At 45.0% G+C, this 15,954-nt stretch overlaps 1 protein-coding gene across 1 annotated transcript in view; it reads left to right on the forward strand.

Moving 5' to 3' along the window:
- Positions 1-12,718: 12,718 nt before the first annotated feature.
- LOC126253663 (uncharacterized) overlaps positions 12,719-15,954 on the forward strand; it is a 405,400-nt gene continuing 402,164 nt past the window's right edge. Inside the window, exon 1 of the mRNA XM_049955181.1 lies at positions 12,719-12,809. Coding sequence (XP_049811138.1) covers positions 12,738-12,809 — 72 coding nt within the window. The 5' untranslated portion in view covers positions 12,719-12,737. The remainder of the gene's footprint in view (positions 12,810-15,954) is intronic.

Genomic DNA, 15,954 nt, shown 5'->3' on the forward strand with positions numbered 1-15,954 from the left:
AGCAATTTTAATGGCCAGTAGTGTACAACCAACGAAGTACGTGGATGGTCTCGAAAGGACTGTCTGAGTAGTTAGTTCCGGTGTCTCGAATGCTAGTGGATCTTTAATCGTTAAGAGTCGCCATATGAGGATGCACAGTTTGTTTTTTTGCGAAGTGAGACGTAAAAGGGATGTTTGCTGCTGGCAGTATCGCATACTGGCTAGGAGTTTCAGGTTGGTGGCCACAGCCGAGAATAGCGGTCAGAAAGGCGACCTATCAGAGTGGAGCGCCTGCGGCCAGCAGGAAACGTCAGTCGGGCGAGAGGACGCCGCCTCGTGACGTCACACGCATCGTTCGAGGGCGACGCCGACAATGGGACGTGTCAGCGGCGGCGCGAGGCAGGCGACGCAGGCATCGACCGACGCCGCGCTGACAGCTGCTGACGCCCCCACCTCTCCAGCGAGCGAGCACGCAGCCCGCGGAGGCGGCTCGCACGTTTCGTGTGTCTGCCCTGACCCATCTCGCGACACACGTTTCTTCACCATCAACCGTCGCACGCCAGTTTACAAATACTACACTACGTAAGGTAATGCACTGAACCGCCAAACAAAGCGGTGTAGGCATGCGTATTCAAATACAAAAAAAAAAAAAAATGGTTCAAATGGCTCTGAGCACTATGCGGCTTAACTTCTCAGCTCATCAGTCGCCTAAAACTTAGAACTAATTAAACCTAACTAACCTAAGGACACCACACACGTCCATGCCCGATGCAGGATTCGAACCTGCGACCGTAGCGGTCGCTCGGTTCCAGACTGTAGCGCCTAGAACCGAATAGCGACTCCGGCCGGCGTATTCAAATACAGACATATGTCAACAGACAGAATACAGCGCTGCGGCCGGCGTCGCCTATATAAGACAACAAGTGTCTGACGCACACATATCTACATGTACATCCATACTCCGCAAGCCACCTGACGGTGTATGGCGGAGGGTACCTTGAGGACCTCTATCGGTTCTCCCTTCTATTACAGTCTCTTATTGTTCGTGGAAAGAAAGATTGTCGGTATGCCTCCGTGTGGACTCTAATCCCTCTGATCTTATCCTCATGGTCTCTTTGCGAGATAGACGTAGGAGGGAGCAATATTCTGCTTGACTCTTCGGTGAAGGTATGTTCTCGAAACTTCAACAAAAGCTCGTACCGAGCTACTGAGCGTCTCTCCTGCAGAGTCTTCCACTGGAGTTTATCTATCATCTCCGTAACGCTTTCGCGATTACTAAATGATCCTGTAACAAAGCGCGCTGTTCTGCGTTGGATCTTCTCTATCTCCTCCATGAACCCTATCTGGTACGGATCCCACACTGCTGAGCAGTATTCAAGCAGTGGGCGAACAAGCGTACTGTAACCTACTTCCTTTGTTTTCGGATTGCATTTCCTTAGGGTTCTTCCAATAAATCTTAGTCTGGCATCTGCCTTACCAACGATAAACTTTATATGATCATTCCATTTTAAATCACTCCTAATGCGTACTCCCAGATAATTTATGGAATTAACTGCTGACCTGCTATATTGTAGCTAAATGATAAGGGATCTTTCTTTCTATGTATTCGCAGCACATTACACTTGTCTACATTGAGATTCAATTGCCATTCCCTGCACCATGCGTCAATTCGCTGCAGATCCTCCTGCGTTTAAGTACAATTTTCCATTGTTACAACCTCTCGATGTACCACAGCATCACCCGCAAAAAGCCTCAGTGAACTTCCAATGTCATCCACCAGGTCATTTATGTATATTGTGAATAGCAACGGTCCTACGACACTCCTCTGCGGCACTTCTGAAATCACTCTTACTTCGGAAGACTTCTCTCCATTGAGAATGATATGCTGCGTTCTGTTATCTAGAAACTCTTCAATCCAATCACACAATTGGTCTGATAGTCCATATTTTGTTCATTAAACGACTGTGGGTAACTGTATCAAACGTCTTGCGGAAGTCAAGAAACACGGCATCTACCTGGGAACCCGTGTCTATGGCCCTCTGAGTCTCGTGGACGAATAGCGCGAGCTGGGTTTCACACGATCGTCTTTTTCGAAACCCATGCTGATTCCTACAGAGTAGATTTCTAGTTTCCAGAAAAGTCATTATACTCGAACATAATACGTGTTCCAAAATTCTACAACTGATCGACGTTAGAGATATAGGTCTATAGTTCTGCACATCTGTTCGACGTCACTTCTTGAAAACGGGGATGACCTGTGCCCTTTTCCAAACCTTTGGAACCCTACGCTCTTCTAGAGACCTACGGTACACCGCTGCAAGGAGGGGGGCAAGTTCCTTCGCGTACTCTGTGTAAAATCGAACTGGTATCTCATCAGGTCCAGCGGCCTTTCCTCGCTTGAGGATTACTCTGTTATTCACAATAAAGTGGGTTCAATGAACCACCTTCATGCTGTCTCTCTACCGTTCCACTCTCTGACGGCACGCGGGGAAAACGAGCACTTACATTTTTCTGTGCGAGCCCTGATTTCTGTTATTTTATCGTGATGATCATTTCTCCCTATATAGGTTTGTGCCAACAGAATGTTTTCGCAATCGGATGAAAAAACAGGTGATGGAAATTTCGTGAGAAGATCCCGTCGCAACGAAAAACGCCTTTGTTGTAATGCTTGCCACTCCAATTCACGTATCATGTCTCTGACACTGTCTCCCCTATTTCGCGATAATACAAAACAAGCTGTCCTTATTTGTACTTTTTCGATGTCATCCGTCAGTCCCACCTGATGCAGATCCCACACCGTACAGCAATACTCCAGAATAGGGCGGACAAGCGTGGTGTAAGCAGTCTTTTTGGTAGACCTGTTGCACCTTCTAAGTGTTCTGCCAATGAATCACAGTCTTTGGTTTGCTCTATACACAATATTACCTATGTGATCGTTCCAGTTTAGGTTATTTGTACTTGTAATCCCTAAGTATTTAGTTGAATTTACAGCCTTCAGATTTGTGTGACTTATCGCGTAATCGAAATTTAGCTGATTTCATTTAGTAGTCATGTGAATAACTTAACACTTTTCCTTATTCAGTGTCAATTGCCACTTTTCGCACCATACAGGTATCTTATTTAAATCATTTTGCAAGTCGTTTTGATCATCTGATGACTTTACAATACGGTAAATCATCTGCAAACAAACTAAGACGGCTACTCAGATCGTCTACTACGTCGTTAATATAGATCATCAACAATAGACGGCCTATAACACTTCCTTGAGGAACGCCGGATATTACTTATGTTTTACTCGATGACCTTCCGTCTATTACTACGAGCCGCGCGGGATTAGCCGAGCGGTCTCAGGCGCTGCAGTCAGGGACTGTGCAGCTGGACCCGGCGGAGGTTCGAGTCGTAACTCGGGCATGGGTGTGTGTGTGTTTGTCCTTAGGATAATTTAGGTTAAGTAGTGTGTAAGCTTAGGGACTGATGACCTTAGCAGTTAAGTCCCGTAAGATTTCACACACATTTTATTACTACGAGCTGTGACCTTCCTGACAGGAAATCACGAATCCAGTCGCACAACTGAGGCGATACTCCGTAGGCACCCAGTTCGGTTAGAAGACGCTTGCGAGGAACGGTGTCGAAAGCCTTCTGGAAACCTAAAAATATGGATCAATTTGACATCCCCTGTCGATAGCACCTATTACTCGTGTACCCTCGATAACTGCACAACACAAAATTCTACGCCTCGCCTGGGCCCGTCAGCACATACATAGGACTGCTGATGACTGGAAACATGTTGCCTGGTCGGACGAGTCTTGTTTCAAATTGTATCGAGTGGATGGACGTGTACGGGCATGGGGACAACCTCATGAGTCCATGGACCATGCGTATCAGCAGGGGACTGTTTAAGCTGGTGGTGTCATGGTGTAACACGTGTGCAGTTGGAGTGATATGGAACCCTTGATACGTCTAGATACGACTCTGACTGGTGATACCTACGTAAGCATCCTGTGTGATGACCTGCATCCATCCATGTCCACTGTGCATTCCCACGGACTCGGGCAATACCAGCAGGACAGTGCGACACCCCCATACGTCCAGAATTGCTACAGAGTGGCTCCGGAATCACTCTTCTGAGTTTAAAAACTTCCGCAGGCCACCTAATACCTCAGACATGAACATTATTGAGCATACGAGGTGCGGCTAGAAAAAAACCGGACTGATGCTGGAAAAAACAATTATTTACAATTATTTACAATTTCATGTTATCTCCTTCAATGTACTCTCCTCCTCGGTCTCTACACCGCTCCATACGAATTTTCCACTGTTCATAGCAATGCTGCAGATCATTTTAGGTAAGTCCATACATTACTTCCGTCGCTTTTTCTTTTACTGCTTCAACAGTCTCAAATCTACTTCCTTTCAAGGCTGACTTGACTTTAGGGAAAAGAAAAAAGTCACAGGGGGGCCAAATCAGGTGAGTAGGGTGGATGATCTAAGATGGGAATGTTGTGTTTTGCCAAAAACATCTTCACTGACAACGCACTGTAAGCTGGGGCATTGTCTTGGTGAAGGATCCATGACTTTTTTCTCCACAAATCGTTCCGTTTTCTCCGTACTCGCTTTCCTTGTCAACTCCTGTTAACTCAGACACTGCTCTGATTGTTAAACGGCGATCTTGTCGAACAAGTTTACCGATTTTTTCAATGTTTGCTTCAGTTTTTGCTGACAATGGTCTGCCAGTGCGAGTGTCATCACTGGTGTCTTCGCGGCCATCTTTAAATCGTTTAAACCACTCAAACACTTGTGTTCGCGATAAACAATCATCGCCGTACACTTCTTGTAGCATTACAAACGTTTCACTTGCAGATTTTCCTAGTTTGAAACAAAATTTGATGTTAACACGCTGTTCTTTCTGTACACTCCACATTTTCCGACGCACAGACAAAACGTCAACTACTTAAAACAGACGCCACGGGCAGACTGAGTGCAGGAGGCAGATGAAACTCGAGCAGTAGGCGGAGCGAGAGTCACGTGACAGGCCACGCGACTTTCAGCCTTATTGCATTCGTTTTATTGTTTCACCAGTACTAGTCCGGTTTTTTTCTAGCCACACCTCGTATGTGCAATGCCTTGCAACGTGGTGTTCAGATGTCCATCCCCTCGTACTCTTACGGATTTATGGACAGCCCTGCAGGATTTATGGTGTCAGTTCCCGCCAGCACTACTTCAGACATTAGTCGAGTACATGTCACGTCGTGTTGCGGCACATCTGTGAGCTCCGGAGGGACCCTACACGATATGAGGGTGGTGTAGCAGTTTCTTTGGCTCTTCAGTGTAGAAGTGCGCACCGAAATCCCTTCTAATGAAGTCCCTTTGGATAATCATGTTCAACTAAAAAAGATAGTTTTCCTCAAGAGACAGTATAACCTGGCGGGTGACGTCTGGATGCGCAGAAACGTGGATACGTCACGTGATGTGCCAGCCAATAGCAGTCAGTCAGCAGCAGCCCGTGCCCGCATTCATTTCGTACCGTGGGCATGCGAACCGACTACGTGGGTACGCCGGGGCTCGAGCAGCCACATACAAAATCTTGTGGTTGCACCGCACCCAGTAAAGTTTTAGTGTGATAAAATAAAATATTTCTCACTTGCCTTTATCAAAAATTAATGAACTATTAAAACTCTAAGATGGAAGCTAAAATTTCCGACCTCTAAAACATATCTGTTCGTTTCAGAAGTCTTGGTGCATAGGCAACCAAGAAACACACTCCCCTGGTTCCTCGCCTTTCTCTGGTCAAGTCAAAGGCGCTCCCCAGAATAACTGTCGCACTATACTGTGAGTGGGGTCCCGTCTTTTCTCCCTGCTTTAATGTTTCTTTACAAGTGACATGCTGCAATACGCCCACTCCATTCGTCAACAAGTTTTTTGAAATATCTGCTTGCCAGTATTCAGCAATAATAAAGAATAATCCGAGATGCGAGGAAGCCGATTGTAACAGACTACCTCATTAGTTTTTAATATAACAGCGGTGTCGTTTAAGATTTCTGTGAAATTTTCACGTAATCGGGATTGTCATCTTTTTCTTCTTGTTTGTGTCGAGACAATGGCTTTGAAGGACGCGGGAGCTTATATTGTAGACTGAAGGTGTGTTAGCCATTAATAGGTGGTGCAAAGAAGAGGGTTTACTGACAGGACGCGTGGAGCAAAAGCTCTTCACAGGGAAAAATTTTCGCAGTATTCAAACATTGCGCGATTACTGGATGCGTGTGGAATGCTGAAATGCAATATTGAGTTTGTTTCTATTAGTACTTTCGAATTCGAACAATTTCCTAATCGCTATGGATAAATGTTATTTATAACCCGTCTTGATTGCAAAAAATGTTTAATCACATGTGAAGGTGGTTGTATATGGACGGGGTACTCCTGTAACCGAAATTACAGATCTGAAGATGGTAGTAGATGAACCGAAACCGGTCAAGTGATTAAACATTTTTTGCAATCAAGACGGGTTATAATGAACATTGGAAAAAGCAGTGATTGCGGTTATCCCATCACACATTATGTCTGTTTTTGCAAAGCTATGGAGAAATTCGTGATACATTTGTCGCGGATAATACTAGCACCGACAACAGCGGAAACCAGATTCAGCCAAAAAATAAGAAATCCGAGAATGTGTCTTCTGCCATTTGCTGCAGTACATCAGCAAGAAGTGTCAAGAAACCGTCGGGCAGGTCATAGCATAACGGATGGAAAAACCCATTTGCTTGGATTTATTACGACAAAGAATTGCACAAAGTGTTCTCCAATGTGTGTAATACCGCTTTTGACGTTCATGAGCATTTATTTAGAACGACAAGAATGACATCATGTCCTACAACAAATTACGTTCTGGCTGATTATGTAATGAAATGCTACGAAGATATTACACAAGAGCACGGAGAAGATTCAGAATTTGGATGAGCTTCTGATGTAGACAATGTAGATACTATTTCTGCAAAAACACTGCTACAGTAACTGGTGGTGGTCTCGGTAAGACAGTATCAAGTGGAGGAGTGGGGCCGGCCTGAGTGGCCGAGCGGTTCTAGGCGCTACAGTCTGGAGCCGCTAGCGACCGCTACAGTCGCTGGTTCGAATCCTGCTTCGGGCATGGATCTGTGTGATGTACACTGCTGGCCACCGTAAATGCAACACCCTGAAGGAAGCATCCGAATCAAATGAAATTTACACCATGGGTTTGCAGCGATGAGATATGCAACTGATTAGAATTTCAGCACAGACGCACATCACGCACACCAGTGGCGCCACCTCATAGCACCATTAAAGGCTTGGTGATTTCGACGAGTGTACGTTCGGCACGTGTGTTTACCTTGTGGTTGTTTCACAAGACGATCAGTTATGCCTCGTAGACAACAGCGAACATCGTTTGATCAAGTATCCGAGTTCGACAGAGGAAGGATAGTGGCTTACCGAGATTGTGGATTATCATACAGAGAAATCGCTAGTCGTGTTGGACGAAACCAAACAACTGTAATGCGGATATGTGACCGTTGGATGCAGGAGGGTACGACGGACCGACGTGGTCGATCGCATTCACCTCGGTGCACCACTGCACGTGCTGATAGGCAAATTGTGCGCATGGCTGTGACGGATCGCTCAGTGACATTCCGAACCATAGCACAGCACATTGCGTCTGTAACGCATCATCCAGTGTCTGCGCGTACCATTCGACGCCGTTTACAGCAGAGTGGTCTGTCCGCAAGACGTCCATTGCTTCGTCTACCATTGACGCAGAACCACAGACGTCTCCGTCGCCAATGGTGTGATGACAGATGGATGTGGACGGCAGAATGGAATGACGTTGTCTTTACTGACGAGGCACGCTTCTGTCTGCACCACCACAATGGTCGGATTCGAGTGTGGAGACACCGTGGAGAGAGGATGTTGGACAGCTGCATTATGCACCGCCACACTGGTCTTGCACCGGGTATTATGGTATGGGGCGGTATTGGATATTAGTCTCGCACCCCTCTAGTATGCATTGCTGGTACTTTAAATAGCCGGCGCTACATATCCGAGGTGCTGGAGCCAGTTGTCCTTCCTTACCTTCAGGGCTCGGCCACAGCCATATTTCAACAGGATAATGCGCGACCACACGTGGCACGCATTGTCCAAAGGTTCTTCGTCAATAACCAGATTGAATTGCTTCCCTGGCCGGCTCGCTCTCCGGATCTTTCGCCGATAGAAAACATGTGGTCCATGGTTGCTCAACGAGTGACCCAGATTACATCCCCAGCTGCCACACCAGATGATCTTTGGCAACGTGTGGAAGCTGCTTGGGCTGCTGTACCCCAGGAACACATCCAACGTCTCTTTGACTCAATGCCGAGACGTGTGGCAGCGGTGATCTCCAACAATGGCGGCTACTCTGGCTACTGATTCTGGCAGGAACCACATGTCACAGACGTCTGTAAACACAATCATTTGATACTTGGTCAATATGTTATCTACAAAATAAATTTTGTTGTGCTACCTCTTGTCTTTCTTGGTGTTGCATTTACGGTGGCCAGCAGTGTACTTAGGTTAGTTAGCTTTAAGTAGTTATACGTTCTAGGGGACTGATGACCTCAGAAGTTAAGTCCCATAGTGCTCAGAGCCATTTGGAGGAGTGGGCGAAACGTCTAGTACAGATGCAGCATGTGGGCTAGCCTCCCTGTGCTTAGAGAAGCATTTCATCATCAAAGTCGTGGAACGGACTGGTACTGAAATGGCTGCAGATGTGGATTTATATGCATGGTCTGAAGTTGAGTGCGAACCCCTGCCCTCGGAAAATGTCTTACCCCTGAGAACACATGTTTACCAACCGATGTTGATATTGCTAAGTTCATGCAGATTTTTGATTCTCAGCACAGCTCCTTTAATTTCGGGGGTGCGGTCACATAAATTAAGCTTCTACCTCTTCTTCTTCTTCTTCTTCTTCTTCTTCTTCAGCTTCTTCCGGCACACATTCGTGTTACTGATCGTATAGTGTCAAGGGATCACAATCTAGTATTGGAGGGCAGCGTGGAGGGTAAAAATCGTAGAGGGAGACCAAGAGATGAATACACTAAGCAGATTCAGAAGGATGTAGGTTGCAGTATGTACTGGGAGATGAAGAAGCTTTCCCAGGATAGAGTAGCATGGAGAGCTGCATCAAAGCAGTCTCTGGACTGAAGACCACAACAACAACAACAACAACGACAACATGTTTATACTCTTTTGCTACTTATTTCAGTGCCTTTTTACCTAGTTCAACTTTACGAGCTTCATTGTTAATATGTTTTTGGGTCTTTACCAAAATATTTTATTGAGACTGTAGTGACTTATTTAAGTAGAGTTGTGCTACCTTCTTCCATCCTTAATCTGTCATCAGACCTGACTACTACATTGTGACTGGGAAGGCAAAGTCGAATCACGACTGCAGTTAGGCACGACCTGACTAGCAGTAAGGTGATGGTTGCTCATTTCCAAGCCACATAGTTGGAAAAAAATGATTCACCTTTTCGCAGGCCGTCAGTGTTCGGTCGGAAACTGATTCAGTTGCAAATGCATTTACTGAATGTAGCAATTCCTGTACGGTTTGAAACAGTTCTCATTGACAAGGCATGATATTCGTCTCCTACCAAGCTTCTTACACAACGTTTCAGGGTTGCCAGTACTATACCATTCGTTCTAGACTCGTTGGACATTCTGGATTGATCACCAACATATCAGGCAACTTCAAAAATGTTGTCACAATGTGCACATCCAAACCTGACAGCATCTTTCGGTCATGCTGTCGTCTCCATGTTGAACCATTCATTCCATACAACCGACTGGTTTAGACACATCCCTGAACTGCTGTGACTTTCATCGCAGTAAAATATCATATGACGGCCCGGTATCAGTTATGCACTAGCTACAGCCCAGTCTGCTTTGTTAAGGATGCAGCTGACATTTTGTCTGCTGAACTTACTAGACTACGTTACTCTCGAGAACTAAATACGAGCTAGGGATCTGAGATTGAAAAAAAAAAAAAAAAAGCACTCCGTCTTCAGGCCACAAGTGGCCTACCGGGACCATCCGACCGCCGTGTCATCCTCAGTGGAGGATGCGGATAGCAGGGACGTGGGTTCAGCACACCGCTCTCCCGGTCCTTATGATGGTATTCTCGACCGGAGCCGCTACTATTCGGTCGAGTAGCTCCTCAATTGGCATCACGAGGCTGAGTGCACCCTGAAAAACGGCAACAGCGCATGTTGGCCTGGATGGTCACCCATCCAAGTGCCGACCACGCCCGACAGCGCTTAACTTCGGTGATCTCGCGGGAATCTGAGATTTCATGAGTATGGTAACGGTATCTCCATCGCAGTCTTTAACACTGGTAGCATGCCGCGACAGCGTGGACGTGAACCGTATGTGCAGTTGACGGACTTTGAGCGAGGGCGTATAGTGGGCATGCGGGAGGCCGGGTGGACGTACCGCCGAATTGCTCAACACGTGGGGCGTGAGGTCTCCACAGTACATCGATGTTGTCGCCAGTGGTCGGCGGAAGGTGCACGTGCCCGTCGACCTGGGACCGGACCGCAGCGACGCACGGATGCACGCCAAGACCGTAGGATCCTACGCAGTGCCGTAGGGGACCGCACCGCCACTTCCCAGCAAATTAGGGACACTGTTGCTCCTGGGGTATCGGCGAGGACCATTCGCAACCGTCTCCATGAAGCTGGGCTACGGTCCCGCACACCGTTAGGCCGTCTTCCGCTCACGCCCCAACATCGTGCAGCCCGCCTCCAGTGGTGTCGCGACAGGCGTGAATGGAGGGACGAATGGAGACGTGTCGTCTTCAGCGATGAGAGTCGCTTCTGCCTTGGTGCCAATGATGGTCGTATGCGTGTTTGGCGCCGTGCAGGTGAGCGCCACAATCAGGACTGCATACGACCGAGGCACACAGGGCCAACACCCGGCATCATGGTGTGGGGAGCGATCTCCTACACTCGCCGTACACCACTGGTGATCGTCGAGGGGACACTGAATAGTGCACGGTACATCCAAACCGTCATCGAACCCATCGTTCTACCATTCCTAGAACGGCAAGGGAACTTGCTGTTCCAACAGGACAATGCACGTCCGCATGTATCCCGTGCCACCCAACGTGCTCTAGAAGGTGTAAGTCAACTACCCTGGCCAGCAAGATCTCCGGATCCGTCCCCCATTGAGCATGTTTGGGACTGGATGAAGCGTCGTCTCACGCGGTCTGCACGTCCAGCACGAACGCTCGTCCAACTGAGGCGCCAGGTGGAAATGGCATGGCAAGCCGTTCCACAGGACTACATCCAGCATCTCTACGATCGTCTCCATGGGAGAATAGCAGCCTGCATTGCTGCGAAAGGTGGATATACACTGTACTAGTGCCGACATTGTGCATGCTCTGTTGCCTGTGTCTATGTGCCTGTGGTTCTGTCAGTGTGATCATGTGATGTATCTGACCCCAGGAATGTGTCAATAAAGTTTCCCCTTCCTGGGACAATGAATTCACGGTGTTCTTATTTCAATTTCCAGGAGTGTAGATTCAGTGACTCTGATAATCCAAAATTTTGATTAATTCGTACATGGTGTGGCAATCAGGCACAAAGGTTTTCGAAGCTTTGAGAAACTAAATCAACGTTACGAAGAGATGATAGCACGGTTACACGGCATAACTGCAGGTTGCAAGTTTCAGTGTGAAAATGACAATATGAAAAGTCTTATGCTGATTTTCTCTTTCGTGGCAGGCTTATGATGCACTCAAACGACGATAAATAGAAAGAAGACCTGCTTAGTTTAACTAATCTGTCATTGGAAGACTGTTTGTCTGTAGTCTGAACACATGAGCAAACGCTAGAAACAGCATAGGCGCTTCAGTCGAAAGACTCTTCTGTTTTTACGATGCATAAGCCACTTGCGCGGCGGTCCGCGTGTGTCACAGGGAAGCAGACAGAAACAGCAGGTAGTAAACAGATCCAATGGAGGGAAATTAAGATCTTGTGTACGCTGCAGGGTCAACCGCAGGCGCGAAGACACTGTTTTGCAATGCACGACCCACTTACCGTAAAAAGACTGGTTGCAAATCCAAAGTGTGCAAAACAAAGCACATCAGGCAACGTAGTGAGAGAGGCACACAAAAGTGATTCATAGTAAAAATTCTGTTGATGTTCGCAACGAACATGAGCCAGTCAATAAAATCTCATGGGCAAAAAGTACAGTGAATGTTCTCTTTTCCCTAAATGACAAAGCTGTATCTGTTACACCCAGAGGTAATAAATTAGCATTAAAATTCCAAATTGACACACGCTCGTGAGTTCTTTACTTAAGGGGCTACGGAAAGGCTCAAAATCATGAAAAGTTCAATTTTTACTTTTTTGCGTTTTCTGAATCTGCAGACTATTACCTTTTAATAGATATATAATTTATTCAATTCCGAAGACTACAACTATTTTTAAATTTTTTTTTGAAATGTTTTCTACATGGGCGTGACCCACTGTGGCGTTGTTAAACTGCTGTCAAATGGTGTTATTATTAACGTCCGTGTTCACTAGGTACATTTTAGTGATGTGAGATAAAGTATGTGTTGTGGCTAACCTGTGATGGTTCAATATATATCGCTGGTGTGATTGTCGATTGTTTCATGTTTATTTACTCTGCCGTTATCTCGCAAATATTCGTAATTAATTCTGTTTCTTGAGTCTCTGTTTTGTTGAAGTATAATAATGAGTAAAAGTAAAGTTATTAGAAACCCTCTGAAGGCTTTTAAGAAAAGGAGAAATGTTGGAAAGCCAAAGGTATTTAGAAATATGGGAATGAAGATAGGTTCTAACATGGTACGAGCGATGCTTGCTTTAGACAAGGAACGCCTTCGGGCTGCAGACAGGGCTGTAAAGAGTCTAGAAATACAAGCAAGAGTAAACAGGAGGAGGAACAAGATGAAGCTGGAGGAGGAGTTTGCAGAGGATGAAGATAATCCATCCTATGGACCTGGAATGCACTAAAAAGTTAATCCAATCTTTGTCGCTCGATTCCCAAAACTTTCTGCATAATTTAACACAGCCTTTTTTCCAAAAAACTGTATATTTTTGAATATATAAATAAAAAATTGCAAAAAAATGTTGTGAATTTTCATTACAACTGAAAAAAAATCATCTTTAATAACTAAACTAAAATTTTGTAAAATCCGTGTGTTAAGTTGTAGCCCATATTCCAATAAATAATCTGTAAAAAGTTCAACTTCCTACCTCAAATACTTTGTGAGGAAAGATGTAATTTATAAGCGTTATTTTAACACTGCAAGTATAGGGCGTTCCGGAGCCCCTTAAGTACAGGCGTACAAGAATCGAATTGGCCAAAATTTCATAGTTCGCCATTTAGCAACAGCTACCAACAAAATCAAGCAAATGTCAGTTTCTAACGGATGTTGGCCTTTGTCTGTGGCATGTTGTACACTTAACTCATGCAAATATTTGATCCTCACACACCTATTATTATTTTGTGTTTACAAGAGCCTCTTCCAGTGGACATTTACCAGTGGGCATTAATTCCAAAGTACGCTAAATGTGATCTGGCTGCTATGTAAGCCATGGCTTGGGATAATTCTTGTTTTTGTCAGCTATTCTAATGTACCATCATGTGATGTAACAAGGCCCACTTGTCGTGAGGAAAATATTTTTGGAAATATCGAAACCTAGGTCAAGGGGTAATAAACCTTTGTTTTGCAACTGGTTGGTTGATTTTTTTCAACCTCTTCAGATTTACACAGTTGCTGATTCGCGTCCATGTTTACGATTTTGCTTACAAGTTATTTACCAAATAAGCCAGAATTACAGTTTGAAAGGAGTGTACTGGAGCACATTTGTATGTGGCACCCGAGTGTGTTTTTTTAAACGATGTATGTCTTTCATAAGCTTTATATCGCAGACCCAGAGATACTGCTAGTGTTGCAGTAAGTGAACGCACGGCGCTCAGTTGTAGGTAGCTGTCTGTCAGCGAAAGAGGATGGAGTAGGCAGTTTTTGTGGAATGCTGTGTGAAGCCACCAACTGTTAGATTAGTGTAGGTATGTCAATATTGTTGAACATGGAAGAAGAAGTCTTCATGCTTTCAAGGTAAAGATGTTAAATAATTATGTTTTCTGTTTTTACCCGTGTGTGAAAGTTCTAAAACCGATGGCACAGTACGGATCTTTGGAGATTTAAGAGGTACAGTTCACTGCCTTGATCTTCTGTAGCACCACATTTTATTTCAAAAGCTTCTATTCTCTTCTTGTCGAAACTATTTATCGTCCATGTTTAACTTCCATACATGGCCACACTCCAAACAAATACTTTCAGAAACGACTTCCTGACACTTAAATCTATACTCGATGTTAACAAATTTCTCTTCTTCAGAAACGCTTTCCTTGCCATTGCCAGTCTACATTTTATATCCTCTCTACTTCGACCATCATCAGTTATTATGCACCCCAAATAGCAAAACTCCTTTACTACTGTAAGTGTCTCATTTCCTAATCTAATTGCCTCAGCATCACCCGATTTAATTCGACTACATTCTATTATCCTCGTTTTGTTTTAGCTGATGTTTATCTTATATCCTCCTTTCAAGACACTATCCATTCCGTTCAACTGCTCTTCCAAGTCCTTTGCTGTCTCTGACAGAATTACAATGTCATCGGCAAACCTCAAAGTTTTTATTTCTTGTCCATGGATTTTAATACCTACTCCGAATTTTTCTTTTGTTTCCTTCACTGCTTGCTCAATATACAGGTAAAAATCATATTGGGTTACCAAGAGATAAATACACCAAGCAGATTGAGAAGGATGTAGGTCGCAGTAAGTACTGGTAGATGAAGAGGCTTGCACATGATAGAGTAGCATGGAGAGCTGCATCAAACCAGTCTCAGGACTGAAGACCACAACAACAACAACAACAACAACAACAACAGTTCACTGCCAGCACAGCTCCTGTCGCAGTTCATCGCCAACACTAATCGACTTTCAGTTGCCGGCGTTCTAGGCCCCAATATTAACGGGTGATCGTCGCACAGAAAAAATGTCAAAATGTTATTCAGTACCAGAGCCTGAACTATGAACAGTTGGTTACAGCGGTCCAGAGTGAACTTCCGTAGATTAAATAGTTCCCTTCCACTGACTTAAATTATATTATTGTGTAAAAATTCTACTGCAGAGCTCCGCACTACCCCGAATGAACACCGTCGGCCTCGTTTCATTAACACATTAACGTGACACTGGTCTCTCAGTTCCAACGAGACACTCATATGTATACGTGTGTGGACACTGTAGCGTCTATCGAACATCATTTGGTGAACAATAACTGTGGTGACAGAAATATCTTGCGTAGTTCTCTGGACTAGTAGGTAGTCACACTTGCGGCATGTCTCAGGTGTGATTCTTTGGATATATTCATTCAATCAGATGCTTTGCAGCATGAGTTCACGGTAGTCAAATTTCTGCACTTCTTGCCTGTCGATCCGTACTTTTAGAGTCTGAGCTAACGTTTCCTTGGAACCCCTGCTTTTGTTCAAACGCGTTGTCTACATTCTAGTTGCAGCTATCGAGATAATTACATGCTTTTCGGTTGCGGAACTCATTACTGTTGCAATCCACTGCCCTCACTTGGAAGAGCTCATTATTTACGATGTTATGAAGAGTAAATTACTTCATTTTGCTTTTCCATTCTGACTGGAACCGGCACATACAGGGTGTCTCAAAAATGACCGGTATATTTGAAACGGCAATAAAAACTAAACGAGCAGCGATAGAAATACACCGTTTGTTGCAATATGCTTGGGACAACAGTACATTTTCAGGCAGACAAACTTTCGAAATTACAGTAGTTACAATTTTCAACAACAGATGGCGCTGCGGTCTGGGAAACTCTATAGTACGATATTTTCCACATATCCACCATGCGTACC

The sequence above is a fragment of the Schistocerca nitens genome, chromosome 4 (genome assembly GCF_023898315.1).
Source record: "Schistocerca nitens isolate TAMUIC-IGC-003100 chromosome 4, iqSchNite1.1, whole genome shotgun sequence".
NCBI lineage: Eukaryota > Metazoa > Arthropoda > Insecta > Orthoptera > Acrididae > Schistocerca > Schistocerca nitens.